Source organism: Parus major, chromosome 4 (genome assembly GCF_001522545.3).
Source record: "Parus major isolate Abel chromosome 4, Parus_major1.1, whole genome shotgun sequence".
NCBI lineage: Eukaryota > Metazoa > Chordata > Aves > Passeriformes > Paridae > Parus > Parus major.
In genome coordinates, this window is record NC_031771.1 from 20,098,524 (window position 1) to 20,115,226 (window position 16,703).

Here is a 16,703-nt window from a genome sequence, read left to right on the forward strand (position 1 = left end):
CCGGGGCTCCGCCGCTGCCCGGCCTGGAGCGGCTGGAAGGGCCGGGGGCGCTGGGAATGGTCCCGGCCGGGAGAGCGACCGCCCGCACGCCCAGACCCGAGAGGAGCCGGCTGCCATGGAAAAGTACCGTGCGCGGTTCCGCAGCACTGCGGCCCCGCACAGAAGTGAGAGGAGCCCTCGCGGTGCCACTGTCAGTGCCTGACTACGCTTTAAGGTACTCATTAGCACCTCGTAACGGCTCATTGTAATTAGTGACACCAATTACAGCCCGGCAAGGACTGCTTTGCTGCGAAGGAAGCATTCGGGTACTATTCCAGGGAAGCACCGCAGCGCCAGAGGAGTGCAGTCAGCACAGGTCTCAGCCGCCTCTCCGATCTAGGTCACCGCCTTCCAGCTACAGTGCTGCAGCAGAGATTACTGCCTGCAAGTTTAGGGAAACACAAGCGCCTGTTCTCAGAAGCAGAATCTCTATTTGCAGTGTTTCACTGCTGACTGCAGTTCTGGCAGAGAGGGAGCTTGCTTGCTACCCCCAGCCACACATAGTAACCATTCCTACCACAACAGGCAGGGCTTTGCTGTAGGAAATGAAGCGGCTCAGTGGGGGACAGCTGAAGGTGTGCCCAGACCTCCCTCTAATCCACTGCTGCTGAGGGTTCTACGGCATGGCAGAATTTAAAGGTTGCTGCAGTACAAGTCCCTGCTTTCATGGATGTCTGTCCAAAGCTTTTGCAAGCTGAAACATAACAGGGGGCCACAGGCTCCAGCACAAAATTATGTGAAGCATGGAATTTCAACACCCCTTCATCTTATCATATACCCTCCTCCAAGACAGACCCTTTCCCTCTGTGGTTAACAGCGAGTAAAACTGGCCTTAAGTAACATCAGCCTTTCATCAGCCCAGCACATGACACAGCAGGTTCAGTTAGGAAGAATGTAACTTGACAGGACCAAAGCCCTGGGCCCTTTTACTATATGGTATTTACTAACTGCAGTATTCTCAGGCTGTATTTCAAGATTTCCTGTATTTCAGGAAGGGTTGTCAGTTACAGGCCCTTGAACAACCCTAAGAGCTGCACAGTGGAAACATTTTCCAGCTAATGGAAAAAGAGACAAATCAGTCTTGACATAACATTTATTGAGTATTTCCACTCTAATAGATGAAAAGTCTGTACAAAACCAAACATTTCCTTTACTTAAACCAATCCAGAAACAGTCAGCTCAATTACAACCCACTACAAACACAATAGCTTCTTTGAAGCCATGGTAACACTTAAATATGGTTAAGACTCCAATGCAGAAATTTGGTTTGTTAGAAAGCTCAAGGGAGCTTTAGCTTCTCAAAAGTTAAAAAAAGGCAAAATTGTGTTTCACAGATACAGTCCACTGGAATCACCAACACCGGACAATTAAGTACTTCGAGTCCTGAGATAACAAGGAATTCTGGTATCCTTTAGACAGTCTTCTGTTGTCCTTTCTTGCCAATGAGGGACTTGTGGATATGTGGTATTACACCTAAGAAAGAAAAACAGTTAAGACCATGTTATTTCTCTTCAACGATTTTCCTAAATTTCATACTTTAGGGTAAAATGACAACACTAAGAAACTTCGAGTCTGTGACAGTTCATGCCACCCAAGTACCCCAAGAGAACAAGCAATTGACATACCACCACCAGCAATTGTTGCCTTAATCAGAGAATCCAACTCTTCATCTCCTCTAATGGCAAGCTGCAGGTGACGAGGAGTGATACGTTTCACCTTCAAGTCTTTGGATGCATTTCCCGCCAGCTCAAGGACCTGAAACAAGACCATTTTTCAATGGTTACACAACCAATGAGACAAATAGCACAGTCTTAGCTGTTTAATTCTCTAGTCCAAACACAGTGTCACTTGTCAGTGACACCAAGAGGGCAAACAATATCTCTTTTAAAGGGAGTCCTCCTTTGGAGCTCTGCATTTAGTTTTCCCAATGACAGAGTAAATGTTCTACAGTAAATATGACATGCTGTAATTGCCCATTTATGAAGTTACTTCACACACTGCATTTTTCCTACAAGTCACACTGCAGGATTTGCATGAAACACAGAGAACTTATATTTCACAGTCTTCTGCTGAAGTACGCACTTAGAAGTGTCTCAAAGCACACAAAGAGTTAACAACCAAGTACAAACTGTTCAAATAGAGTAGGCACTGGTCATTACGCATTTCAGGGGTTCACCAACTTGCTTGCACCCTTGCAGGCATTTTACCTCAGCTGTCAGGTACTCCAGGATTGCAGCACTATACACAGCAGCTGTGGCTCCTACACGCCCATGGCTGGTTGTCCTAGACTTCAGGTGCCTATGGATGCGGCCAACAGGGAACTGGAAAATAACAAAAGCATGAACAGGCTATGAAAATAGAAAGCCTCTATGCAAAACCACATCCTGGGCAGCGGAATCCCAGTGGCATAAGCAAGGGCTGCATCCCAAAACTTGAGAATCCATATAATATACTGCATGCCACACTCACATCAGCAACTTTCACTATTTTCAGTACAAGTAGTAGCAAGGGCCAAAAGGGAATTACTTTCCTCCCTGCACGGATTTAGATAAAGGTTTAAAACCGGTTGGATGTGCTAACGTCCGGTTTATGATCCTTACATCATTCCAGACAACAGCCAGACAGCAGAGCATGAAGCTTTCACCCTATACAAACAAACCAACAGATGGAAAGCTAGCTTGACTTTCACAAACCCATATCCCAACCCTACTCACCTGCAATCCAGCCCTTTGGGAACGGGACACTGCTTTGGTCTTGGTCTTCCCGGAGTCCTTCCCAGCTTTCCCACCAGCCTGGAAACGCCGGGAAAAGAGCAGGAATTGACGTCCCCCATCGCGCATGCGTCCCGCCCCACCCCCTCCCCCCCCGCGCAGAGCGGCACGCGCGGCAGCGAGGCGCGTGCGCACCGCCCGCCGCACCGCGCGGCACAGGCCGCTCAAAACGCGCATGCGCGGCCACCGCTCCCCGTCCCCGGGGCGCCGCTGCCCGTGCCACCAACCCCATCCCCCCTCCCCGCACCCCCAATCGCCTCCGCCCTCCCCCAACTAAGCCCGCACGCGTTCCCCCCCACACCATCGGCTGCACGGAGCCGCCCCGGCCCCAGCCACCGCCGCCCGCCCCCCGAGCAGCCCCCGTGGTTCCTCACCATAGCGAACCGGAGCGCAGTGTCACGCAGGGGAAGGCTGAAGCAAAGAGCGTCCCGCACGCACCGAGCCCGGTCGACAGCACCGACCTGTCCCGACCCGCCGCGATTCAAACTGCGCCCACTCCCGCCTTCCCCCGGCCCTTTATAACCGCACCGCGCGGCCGCATCCGGGAACCCCGGCCTCGCCGCCAGCCAATGGCGGCGGACGGGGCGGCCGCTCTGCCCCAGCGACAACCAATGGCGAGCCGTGGCGGGGCCGGCCGCTCGACGTGGGGAGCTGGACAGGCCCCGCCTCCACTTAAAGAGACAGGACGGGGGTGAAGGTGGGGGAATCTCGGTCATGTGGCCCGCGGCTTTGGGGTTCCTTCGCCTCGCAGCCTGTGCTGGGAATGGGGCTGCAGCGGGTCACGGGCGGGAGAGACCCTGCCCAAAGTCCCTCCACTCATTTTCCCGGGGTTCTGTATCGCCAGGTCCCGCTCCGGCACCGAGCCTCGCCTGTGCGCTCAGATCGCTCCAGAGCCGCCGCACTGCCGGCGAATCTTTCTTTGCACAATGGAGTTAATTGGCTTTGTGTGTAAAGCGCCTCAGGAGCAGCCTGAAGGAGATTATGTCCCGGGCGTGGGATGAGGGGCTATTACACTGCGTTGGCGAGGACACGAGGCTGCTCAGGGGCGTCGAATAAAGCTCGCATCAGCTCCTCAAGATTCCGGGGGTGGGGAAGTGCCAACAACTACGCACTTACACTGATTTTATTTTTATTTTTTTTATCTCTGTCGTAAGCAGGGGATGCACCAATGCTTAGGGCCACCCACCTCAGACCCCTTTGTGTCGCCGGGTGTTTCACAAACTATAGTTAAAAGCAGTTTATCACTGATTCTGTTCCAAGTGTAACAATTAATGCAGTGCAAATGTCCTCACCTTAGGCGCTCTGAATCCCTGCCTGTGTTTCCCTAAAATGAAGCCTTAACCCGCTTGTTTTTTCATAGTGCCATTTTCAGTACATCACCATTTAACCTCAGAGCTCAGCTGAGGGTGTTCTCGGTCCTATTCTTTCAACTTCAAAAAAGTAACAATTCACTGTGCTCTTCCAGAACACTGTAAGTCTGTTTTATCTGAGAGATTTCCTGTTCATCTGTGAGCATGCAATGAGCTCAGGGAGAAACCTTGGCCCTTAGATGGCTGAATAGCTCTTTAGAGGGAAGAGGAGCTGGATCTGTGATGCACTTTACCAATCTGATCACAAACCACCTCTTTGGTAGGTGTTGCTTGTATTTCCTCTACCTTGTTATTGAAGGGTCCTGAGCACAATGAATACTCTTGGAGCCAAACATTTAATGGGAGGTAGACCCGAATGCATAAAGTTCTCTCCTCGAAATAACTTTTCCCCTTTATTTAAGCCTACAACAATCGAAGTACTCTAAGACAGGAGGATATGTCCTGATCCCTACAGCTTCACTTAAAGGTCTTTCCAGCTGTTCACTCAACTAGTAAAGATTTAGTACTTTGTGGCTCTTTTTCTCCAATGTCTGACTGCAAATACTTGGTCCCTTGGCTTCAAAGAACCCTTTGCTTCAATCTCTACACAGCCTAAGGCCTCAATCATCAATGCCTTCAACACCCTGTTTTTAGTTCGGGCATCTAGTCCCAGCTGCTATCGCCTCAGGGTGGGGAGACCTACTTCCAGGCACATTCACAGATGTGAAGAGTTAGGCAGGACTGAATTGAGAGCAGACACTCCTACATGCATGGATCTGGCACAGATCTGTTTTTATGTAACTATCTGGTGCTTCTGTCTGTTTGGAGCATCAGTTGTTCATACTCTCCTTCAGCAAGAAAAAAAGAGGGTTTGAAAAATTTTGGGTTTTTTTTTTAAGTTTGAAAACAAACCTCAAGATTTTACAAAAGCCTGCAGAACTCAAGATTTTGTTCAACGTGGTGTTTAAAAACAATTTCTGTTCAAAATCAAAGCTGCAAGTGCCCTTTACCTTGCATGAAAAGAGAACCAAGTTGCAAGCCATGATACCACTGTGGGACACCATTCAAGATGTAGTAAAAAAAAAAAAATCTCTTTGGTTTATGTCCACAGAAGTGCTAGGAAGAGGAACAAAAAGACCTCCTATCAGATGGAGACAATCCCTGCCACAGACATTCCCTGTCTGTGGAAACTTTCCACACAGCTCACTTTGGCTGCATGCTTTCAGCTGCTCGGAGCTCCTTACAGCTGGAATTACCAGGCAAGGCAGCCTAACACCAAAGGTTAATTTAAAGCAAGGATGTGTATTTACCATACAAATCGTGTTAGGGATGTGTCAGGTAGAGTACATGAAACCAGCCTCAGATCAGCTTATGCCAGCTAACAAGGCACTCTCATAAGCACAACCTGAACTCTCCTCTCTGCTATTTAAAGAGATAAATTGAAGCAAACTTAGGGACACAGGAACAATCCCAAAGCAACTTCTGAGCCCAGTTGTGAGCATAAATAAACTCACAGAATCACAGAATGACTACGTTGGAGGAGACCTTCAAGATTATTGCATCCAACCCAGCCCTAACACCTCAAATAAACCATGGTACCAAGTGCCACATCCAGTCTTTTCTTAAACATATCCAGGAATGGTGACTCCACCACCTCCCTGGGCAAACCATTCCAATACTTTATCACCCTTTCTATAAAAAACTTTCTCCTAATATCCAACCTATATTTCCTTCTAGACTGTTTCCTCTTGTTCTGTCAGTTGCTGCCTGGGGAAAGAGACCGACCCCCACCTGACCACAAACACCTTTCAGGAAGCTGTAGAGAGTGATAAGGTCACCCCTGAGTCTCCTTTTCTCCAGGTTAAACAACCCCAGCTCCCTCAGCCGTTCCTCACAGGGTTTGTGTTCCCAGCCCCTCACCGGCCTCGTTGCCTCCTCTGGATGCACTCGAGTGTCTCAATGTCCTTCCCAAACTGAGGGGCCAGAAATGGACACAGAACTCCAGCTGTGGCCTCACCAGTGCCCAGTACAGGGGGAGAAAGACCTCCCTGCTCCTGCTGGCCACACTATTCCTGACACAGGCCAGGAGCCACTGGCCTTCTTGGCCACCAGGGCACAGGGCTGGCTCATGTCCAGCTGCTGTCACCAGCACCCCCAGGTCCCTTTCTGCCTGGGCACTGTGCAGCCACACCATCCCCAGCCTGTAACATTGCAGGGAGTTATTGTGGCCAAAATGCAGGGCTCAGCACTTGGACTAATTAAGCATCATCTTATTGGACTCTGCCCATCCATCCAACAGTTCCAGGTCTCTCTGCAGAGCCCTTCTACCTTCCAACAGATCGACACACACTCCCAGCTTAGTGTCATCCTCAAATTTACTAATGAAAGACTCAATACCCTCATCCATGTCATCAATAAAAATATTGAGCAGAGCTGGCCCCAGCAGAGAGCCCTGGGGGACACCACTGGTGTCTGGCCCCCAGCTGGATGCAGCACCATTCACCACCACTCTCTGGGCCATCCAGCCAGTTCTAACCCAGCACAGAGTGCTCCTGTCCAGGCCAAGGGCTGCCAGCTTTTCCAGGGAATGCTGTGGGAGACAGAGTCAAAGCCTTGCTGAAGTCCAAATAGACACATCCACAGCCTTTCCCTCATCCATCTGGCAGGTCACCTGGTCATAAAAGGAGATCAGGTTGGTCAAACACGACCTGTCCCTCCTAAACCCACGCTGGCTGGGTCTGATACCCTGGCCATGCTGTAAATGCTGTGTGATGACACTCAGTATAAACTGCTCCATTACCTTACGGGTACTGAGCTCAGGCTGGCTGGCCTCCTTGCCACTCTTTTTGTGAATGGGTGTCACATTGGCCAGCTTCCAGTCATCTGGAACTTCACCAGTGAGCCAGGACTGTTGATGATGGGGAGTGGGTTCACAAGCTCATCTGCCAGCTCCCTCATCCCCCTGGTGTGGATCCCATCTGGTCCCATAGATTTATGAACATCCAGGAGGCTCAGCAGTTCTCTGACTGTCTCCTCTGGGGTATCAGGGCACCATTCTGCTCCCTAACACTATCTACCAGCCCAGGAGGACAGCTGTCCTGAGGGCAAGCTGTCTTCCCACCAAATACTGAGGCAAAGAAGGTGTTAAGCACCTCCTCCTTATCCTTATCTGCAGTTACTAAGTTTCCTCCAGCATCCAATAGAGAACAAAGGCTGGTCTTACCCTTCCTTTTACCATTAATATATTTATTAAAAGAAATTTTATTATTCTTAAGAAAAGTGCCAAAAGACTGAGCTTTGGTCTGCCTAATTTTTTTCCTACATACCCTGGCAATCCCCTTAAATACTTCCTGAGAAATCTGACCCTCCTTCCAAAGATGATATATCCTCTTTTTATTCTTAAGCTCCTTCACAGCCTCATTGCCCACCCAGGCTGGACATTTACCTCACTGAGCTGTCTTTTGGCACACAGGGACAGTCTGTTCCTGTGCCCTCAAGATCTCTGTTTTGAAGCATGCCGACCTTTCCTGAACTCCTTTGTTTTTAAGAGCTGCTTCCCAAGGAGCCCTCTGAATAAGTCTCCTAAATAGGCCAAAGCCTGCCCTCTGAAGGTCTAACGTAAAAGTCTTATTGGTGTTCCTCCTGATTTTACCAAATATTGAGAGCTCTATAATTTCATGATCACTATGTCCCAAGCTGCCTCCAACCATCACATCTTCCACCAGCCCATCTCTATTTGCAAACAACAGGTCTAACATAGTCCCTCCCCTAGTAGGCTCACTCACCACCTGTGACAAAAAGTTGTCATCCACACACTCTAAGAACTTCCTGGACTGCCTCTCTTCTGCCGTATTCAGTTCCCAGCAGATGTCTGGTAGGTTAAAATCCCTACCTATAGTCCTCAATCCCATATGCACAAAAGGAGCCAAAGGGAGCACTTGCCACCTCCATCTTCCTAATGATATTTGTAATATTTGTACTGAAAGCCTGTCCTCAAGTGTCTTACCTTTGGAGGCCACAGTGGTGAAGGGCTTTGCATCATTTACCCAGCCCTTGTGCCCCTGCTTTTTTACTGTGAAGTTTTTTGGTGCTTGTCATTAAAGATGTCGTGTGTCACTGTGTGGGCACTGCAGCACTGTCTGTGCTGGGTAGACTGTGCCTGAGCTGCTTTTGCTGCAATCCATCACATGCCACCCAGCGTTCAGGCCGCTGCTGCCTTGTCCTGGACCGCGGTACTTCCTTCCTGTTCTGGGAAGCTGGATGGCTTTGCTGGTGCCCTCCTGAGCCGGCTTGGGGCAGGTCCTTGCTGAGAGCCTGTCAGCCTTGCAGTGTGAGCTGCTGGGTAAAGGTTACCTCTGCCTTGGAGACAGAGTTCTACCGAGGGACCTTCAACTACCCGGCTATGTTCTCAGAGCCTTAGGAGAACTGGGGTGTAGTATTGCTTTCTTTTCTACTCTGCCTACTACTTGGTATTATTTCCTTACGAAAAAGCACTTATTTCCAAATGTCTCAAAAATACAAACAAATTATCTGAAGCAAGTATTACTTTCCACCCCTCAATAAGTACTGAGCTATGAACTTTATATTGTTTGGACTTTCTTGAATGCGTTTTTTGCAGGAACTTAGTTTCTGTAGAAGTGGTGATCATCTTTAGTAGACTGATGAAGCATTCCCAGAAAGCTCTTTCTACCACAGCCTTCAGAACATTGGAGTTTCTGTATCCTGCATTGTGGGAGTCAGCCAACCTGAGCCAGCCATGGACTTAAGGCCATGGGAAAAACCTTGTTAGTTAGGGCAAGTAAGAGTTAAGTGCTGTTGCACCATGGAAGTTCTTATGTTAATAGAGTTGTTTCATATAAGGTTGTGTTTCTGGTTATGGTTAGTGATCGATTGTTACATTTTATATTTATGGTTATGTTCTTAATTCTCTTTTATGATTGGACCCCTACTGTCAGATCATCCCTTATATGTTGTTAATGTTTGCCCTGCCTCTGCATCTTCTGAGGTTGTCCCTATATTGTGCACAGCTTATGCTGCTTTGTTATTTTATGCATTATTAAAGTCCTTTATTTTTGGGCAACCCAGTCGTACCCATCCCTATTTTTATTTTGCCACACAACCCACAACCCCTGGCTGGACTGGTCGCTGTGTCATGGAGCTGAACGTGACTCTGCATGAGTTTAAGTGGGAGATACATGTCAAGGCACTCAGCTCTGCCATGGTATTCCCAAGATACAAATCTGGATATCTGTGGAACTTCAAAAGCCAGGCATTTGAGAAATTAATTTTTTTTAGGTGACACCTAAGCAGTTCAGTTTTTAGTACCCAGTTTTTAGCCAGAGGTTTTAGTATGCCAAACTCTGAACTAACTCCCCTTAGGTGAGTAATATAGCTCGTTAGGGTTTTTTTTTAGACACCACTTAAATTGTTTAGGCTCTAGTTTTTGTGGTAGATGAATTCCAGTATGACTTGTATTTGCCCCTAGGGTTCTTCCTCTTGCAGAGGGCTTCCCTTGTGCCCTTTTCCAGGATCTCTATTAGATAACAGGGTTCTGCTCAGCTGTGTGTCCCTGCTGGCTGCTGTATTTGAGCTCAGGAATATCCCACCCTCTCTGGCTGCACTGTTGTATTGTTTGTAGTGATGAATGGATTCAATTGTTCAGCTTAACAGATAATAGCTATCAATCTGTTATCTCTAAACAGCTTCACACATTGTAGGAATGAGATATGGTGGGAGATACATGGTGAAGGAATTACCATGGGCATGATGTCCTGCTGATGGGGTGATAGGTCATCATATCTATAGGTTGTAGGCGATTCTTATCACTGCAGTCCAGCTAGAAGAGGGAGTACCCATCAGGTGTCACCATCCTGTTCTTGTCCAAAACATCCCTCTTTTTATAACTCTCAACATTCCTCATTTATTCCTCATTATAAAGTGTCTGCCCCTCCCCTTTGTGATAGCAGCTAACAGAATATTTGACTACATTCTCACCTCCACTTCTCCAAAAAATGTGATTTGGTATTTGAAATCCTCTGTGGCAGAGGTTGAGAATATGACTGCCTCACAGACAAGCCAAAGGGCTTACTCTATTTGTCTCTACTCCTCTCTCCTTTCCCCAAAGTTGGAATGCCTCTTTGGTTAGATTTGCACCTCTAGAACGTACCTGGAAACATTTATACCTAGTAATATATATTTATATTTTGCACATCTAGTGAATCCATTACTGCAGATCTGTAAGAATCTACAATCTGTTGTTCCAATGAGCTGCACCGTTTGTGAGTCTACGTTCATGCAAGTTCTCCTGAAGCCAACCTGACAGTGTCTCATTGGTGAGCTGCACTATTTGTGAACCTCTGATTGTGAATGAGACCCACTGTACTGGTGCCTCTGGGGTCATACTGAATGCAACTGAACTTACAGTGCTGAATTGATAATAGTAAAAGAATTAAACCTAGCTGCACCCAGCCACTCTGAGGATCAGCTGGAAAGCAGGAGGGTTTATCTTCTGATAAATTTCTATACTAGTAACAAAATACAAATCTCTCTAATAGTTCTGCAGATAACATTTGCATACTGATTTCAGAAAATACTTGACCTACCCCTATATCTGCGCTGTTTTGCATGGTACACCCTTGTATTTACTATTAATAGTGTCAAAATTACTAGCCTGAATAGATTTTGACCTTGTTCTTGTTTAGCCAGCTCTGAAAGGACACTACAGCTAGTTAGGCAAGGTGAAATGAGAGTCTGTCAGAAATGGTGACAGCTAGAACTCCTTAACCTCATTCTTCCCATTGTCTTACATAGAAACTTATCCCTCAACACTCTCTTTTTGCTGTTTGCTTTGGTCCTCCCCCTTCCTCATATATGATCTCTGTTCAATTTAGTAATTAAAGCTATATTTACATGATATTTTATGTTGTCTATGAAGTCATTTGCAAGCACCTACTCCAATTATGTTCCAACTGGGGAGCTCTCGAGTGAATCTAATTTGTCTTGTGATACCTTTGTCCCGAGGACATTGTAATCAAATAGGCTTTTTACCAGCTATAGAAAATTCATTATACCAGTTCCTCTGTGTAAGAAAGCAACCTGGAAAACATGAAAAAGAAATGGGAAGAAAATGGTATTTTCCTGAAGGTGGCTTTTTCCAGGTTTTCAAACAAAATGCTCCCTTGCAGGAGTGGGAAATGGTCCTACACAACTCATTCTGTGAAAATGAAAGGAAAAAAGAAATGCCCCCTGCCCTTTAGTAGTCTGGAGAGAAAATTCACTGGGGGCTTGCCCTTTCCTTGCCAAAGTCATTGCAAGTAGAAGGGTTTCAAGTCTTCTCAGGTGGTAGAAAGCAGCTACTACAGCTGTAATTTCTTCCTGGTGTAAATGGTGTAAAATTGGGTTTTGTAGAGAAGTTCACAGCTGGAATGAGATGCTGCACCGCACCTGGCTTGTAACACAGACAGCCTAGCCCTCACTGAATAGTAAATAATTAATAATAACATGTTCTCATTTTTAGTCATCTGCAACAAAGAACTGCAGGCTCCAGGGCCTGTTTTATAGTGAGAAATTACCAGTTTCACAGAGTGAGTCGGGGTGTCAGCACAAATTTCACTGGACTCTATACTTTCTGGCATGGCCCTGGCGGTGGGGGACCCCCACCACTAAGAAGACCAGATGGAGGGGAGAAATGAGATGTCATCAGGACCCCTGTAAGGGTGGTACATTTCTACCTACCCCCTGTCATTCTCTCCCTGTCCCCCAACTCCCTATGCACCTTCCTTCCTACCTACCTTCACCATTAAATGAAACGTATCAATTTTTTGGCACCAACATTTAACTTTTTGGTTTTAATCACGTTTTTTTTGGGTGTATCTCAAACCTTTCTGGGTTCGCAGAGACTTGGTTTCCTCTGCTCTTCTGTGTTTAAGCTGGATTGTAATTTTTTGCTCTGGTTTAAAATAAAAACCAGCAGTAGAAAGTGGCAGTGCCCCTAAGGATGCCATTTCACCCCTTGTGGCAGCAGCAGCAGGCAGCAATCCTAACAGCAGGCCAACACCAGAGCCCTCCCAGGAGGACAAGAGCACACCAAAAAGGTAGGGGTGACACGCGCAGGCTGCAGGGTGACCAGCAGGGCTTGGGGCTGAGGGTTACACACCAGGAGTTTGGGGTTACAGGACCCAGCAGTAGGGCTGGGTACAGACAGGGCAGAGTAGTTAGGGACCAGGGCCAGGGTCCAGGGACAGGGCCAGAGCCAGGGGTCAGAGGTAAAGGATCAAAGGTGAGGGGTCATAAGTCAAAGGTCAAAGGTCCAGGGGGGTAATTGCTACAGACATATCTTTACAAACAACACTGAGATTAACTCAGGAATTCACTTCTGCCAGAAATTTGGATTATAGCTAAGGGCATCTCATTCCCAAGAACAGTGACTCCCAGAGAGGTTGGTTTTGTTTTTGTTTTTTCATTTATCTTTAAATTTTAGTAATTGTGCCTAAAGAAGGGAAAAAAAAAAAAAGGCAAGTAGGTAAGTAGACTCCTCACCTTCTTTCATCTCTTCTTTACTGTTTGCTGCAGTGAAGGGCCTTTTGTGCTGGACTTATTTTGGAAATTTCCAGGTCTCCTTAATGCAGAGGTTTGCACTTGGAAGCATCTGATCTTGCAGTATGACTGTAACTGCCCAATTAAATTTGATATACTGTGAAAATGAGTCACGCTTTGACCAGGGCTATAAAGATGAATCTCTTCAACTGTAAAGGAGCTGTGACTGACCAAATGATATTGTCCCAATGGTGGCAGCATAACATAAGAAATAATATATGAAACTATGTAGGGTTTTCTCTTCATTAAGGCTTTTTAGGCTGAGTCATCATCACCAGAGGTATCCTTGTTCTCTGGGGGTGGGGTTGCCATTAGAACCAAAGCACAGCACTTATCTTGATGTAAAATTGGAAAGAAAAATATTTATTTTATGCTGTCAGGAGACTAGGCAAGGTCAGCATTTCACACAAGATGGACCTTGCCTGGCTGCCATCTGGTTAAGATCCTCTGCTAGGACTTCAGAGCAGGAAAGATAGCATGTATTAGGGATCTTGTGTTAAGAAGGGATTTTTTTTTTCTTCAATGTGAATGCAAAACAAAATTTAGCATGTGAAATTCACTAGGTGAAGTTACAGCAGATGAATAGAGGCATAATTATGCAGCTATAAAATGATTGACTTTAACAAGTGAGCTCTTTTCTAGCTGAAAAAAACCCTCCCATCCTGTCAAATTTTGTGGGGGGTTGTATGTTCTGATAAATTTCAATTATACATCATTGCATCTTTTCTAATTTTCTCACCTGGGCCTGCATGGTCTTGCATTTATCCCAGACCCACACATACAAAAAGCAGAAAAAATGTAAACAAGTTTGTCAAATACAACCGTGGTGAGACCTTGAAGCACCTGGGAGCAGTCTGAAAGAAGAGAAATATTCAGCACAGGGCGAGTTAAACATTGGTGGTTTGAAAGGCTTTCGTCAGGACCATCTTTTCTGTGACTCTTCAAGGGGATGTGTATCCATCCCTCTTATCTTAGTGAAGCAGCTGGGCTGCTGCTGCAGTAAATCAGGAGCAAAGCTAAGGGATAGTGATGGGTAAGAGTTATGGCAGGGTGGTGGTGGGTGCTTGCTGAGAGGGAGGGAGCACTTTAAGACGAGGTGCTCAGACTTGCTGCCAGAGGGAGAGATGGGGGACACCAAGCCTGCAGTGCGGTGGCGACAGCAGGGAAGGGGCAGAGCTGACACCTGTGGAGCAAATCCTTCTCCGGGGAGTGGGAACCCCCACCCCTCCAGCTTGGCATGGAGCAGCTGGGAGGTGAGTGTGGGAATGGGCTCAGTATGGGAGTGCTGGCAGCAGGTATTATGTCAGTCACACCCTGCCTCTGAAAGCCACAGGTGCCGGAGCGGGTTGTGCCACAGGAGCTGCTTGCACACAATAGCCTCTAAAAATTGTGAGGCTTGCAATGCCCTTCACCATGGGGAGCAAAGGCTTTTGCTAACATATAGTAATGTGGCATCTTCAAATGCAGTGATTATGAGTGGTATTTTTAGGCATTCCTCTTGGTCATTGTTTTGATCCTGTTCACCTGGCTTTGGCACGTGGGTGATGGTGCAGCCAAGAAGCTGAGGGTGCTGTATAGGAACCAGACTGCATAAATACATGTGCACAGCACGATTTGTCTCCCTCATTGCCTGGTTCCTCAGCAGAGCCCCAACAACAGCACTGGGCTTCCCCATGCTTTAAGAGCAGCCCCAAGGATGCAGGGCTTGAAACGTGCAAAGTGCTTTCTGATGGGTTGCCACAGAAAAGGGTGTGATGAGCAACTGAGAGCTGCCACCCAGGACTACAAAGGTTGTTTCAGGGCAGTGATCTGCTTTACATCTCTGCATGGGGCAATGCAACAGGCTCCCCGTGTTCCTTCCTGCATTTGAGGTATACTAATACTTGTTGCCCAGCTGGGGTCCCTGAGGAGCTCTTTGTCTCAGGGTCTGTTGGTGCCTTTAGTCCCTGGTGCTGGCTGTGAGGGAAGGGACCTGCAGAAGGAAGAAGCCCAAGGGACTTCCATCTCCTTCCTTCATCCCTTCTCCAGGCAGACCTTGCTTCAAAGTGACCCCCTGTGCACCAGCAGCTGCACTTCCCTCCTCTCTTGGTCTTGGAGACAGTTTAAATAGCACAATATTTACCTGAGCTCAGATGTAACCACCGTGACATGACAAAGGAGTATTTTTTCTAATGTCTCTGCTGGTATAGGACTAGCTGCATGCTTGTAGATGCCTTTTAGGTAGTGGTGGGCAGCCAAGCAACAGCTGTTTGTGGTACCATCTTCTGGAGCTGGGATCAGTGCACTCCACCTGCCTTTTGTTGTGCATAGGTCTCCTTTTTTCTTGCTCTTTAGGAAGAGAAAACAGAAAAAAAAACCCCAAAACCACACTAACACAAATTCCCCCAAACAGACAAACAAGCGAATCAGATTAGGGATGCTCAGTTATCGATTTCTAAAGGAACTTCCTGTGAAATGTGAACTTGCTATACAGGTCAGTGCTACAAAAAGCTGAAAGCCTCCCCTCAAAAAACAGCTTGGGACAAAAGGGGAACATCCAGAGAGGAGCCAGGCACAGCATCTCTGCAGTAGTGAGGGTGGAGCCAGCAGGACATGGCTGATCATTACTGACATCGTTGTGGAAAGGTGGTGTCCCACAGAGAGCATATATGCCAGGATGTACCCCCATGGCACTGGTGCATGGTCACAGAGGTTTCCCCTGTGACCTTGCTTCTGACCATATCCTTTCCTCTTTCACCTACTGGGTCATTTGTTTGCTGTTACATGTATTGGATGTACCAGACTTGCAATAGAAACAGCTCCTCCAAAATGTTATATTTCCTACTCCTTTCCTGAGGCTTCAGGCAACTTATCATGGAGGACAAAGGAGAACACCACAGCTGTGAGCATCTTGCAGGTCACAGATCTGCACCTATAGAAGCACTGCCACTGCCTCTTGTGGTATGGTGCGCTCTGTCTCCTGCAGTCACATGAAACATTCCCTGACGTGTCCCAGCCACTGCAACAGTGACAAAATAACACAGTAACAGCCCACAGCCACTGTGTGAAACCAGATTCTTACTCATCAGCTTTTGCACTGCTTCAGAAACACTGTCCTACTCTTCACCATAGATCTGTACTCAGCTTTGCCTGAGCTGGACCTTTAACATCAGCCACATCTCCAGCAAGAAGCATTTTTTTTACCAGGCATATAATTTCCTCCTCTTAAATAAGACCAAAAGCATTCAACAATAATCAGTTTGATCTATGACTTGCATTTCTTCTTGGGCTTGCCATTGATTTACAGGGATTGACATACCCATCAGCACTTTCAAAACAGCACCACATAAGCTGAATGGGGTAATGTGTGTGTGTGTCCAAGTTTCCTACGTCCCTAAACAGTCAGAAAATCAAATGCTGAGGCATTTGCATGTCATTATTCCTCACCTATTTTATCTATTTAGCCTAATAAGATAACTAGGCTCATTTAATCCTCAGCATTCACTAATCCCAGTTAGAGATGGGCCCAAACCAGGACCTGGGTCTCAATTAGGAGCTAACAAGCTCTTGGCAGTCTGTGCCTCCAGCAATTCCTGCAGCTGATCGTGATGTGTGGGAATGCAGGAGCCCCCATGAAACAGTAAGGAATTGCAGACCCACATCACTTCTGTGCTCAAGCTCCAAAGGCAACTGAGCAGTAGATCAGGATCTAAATGCATAATTTTCTTTGCAGTGGTCAGCAGATATCTTGAGCACTACACCCCCTCCCTCTGCCCCCCTAAAAACGTGAAGGAGAGTTGGTTTTTGTATGGGTCTGTATCAGTTGCATCAAAGCATCCTGAGTGGCCAGAATAGCCCCTGACTATTAAAGCTCTTATATCTTGTTATCCTTTGCAGCTGCTTCTTGTCCCCTTGGCTCATTCTGAGCATGACATGGTGACGAATGTGCATATGTGCTGTAGCACTATGC

General features: G+C 47.1%; 1 protein-coding gene and 1 long non-coding RNA gene across 3 annotated transcripts; one reads left to right on the top strand and one right to left on the bottom strand.

Annotated features, from left to right (window-relative positions):
* The first annotated feature begins 1 nt into the window (after position 1).
* LOC117244215 lies at positions 2-1,998 on the top strand. The gene is made up of 2 exons (XR_004496841.1): positions 2-214; positions 1,581-1,998. It is a non-coding gene; the product is annotated as an uncharacterized LOC117244215 (long non-coding RNA).
* On the bottom strand, positions 1,115-3,354 carry LOC107203175 (histone H2A.Z). 2 transcript variants are annotated; one of them, XM_015624780.1, is made up of 5 exons: positions 3,185-3,354; positions 2,754-2,831; positions 2,247-2,360; positions 1,665-1,794; positions 1,115-1,512 (listed from the first exon to the last, which is right to left on the bottom strand). In XM_015624780.1, the coding sequence occupies exons 1-5, from the start codon at positions 3,185-3,187 to the stop codon at positions 1,451-1,453; spliced, it is 387 nt and encodes a 128-aa protein (XP_015480266.1). In that variant the 5' UTR covers positions 3,188-3,354; the 3' UTR covers positions 1,115-1,450. The 2 variants fall into 2 exon arrangements, with proteins under 2 accessions (XP_015480266.1, XP_015480265.1); XM_015624779.2 differs by lacking the exon at positions 3,185-3,354 and having other exon boundaries at positions 2,754-2,891.
* Between the last annotated feature and the right edge of the window lie 13,349 nt (positions 3,355-16,703).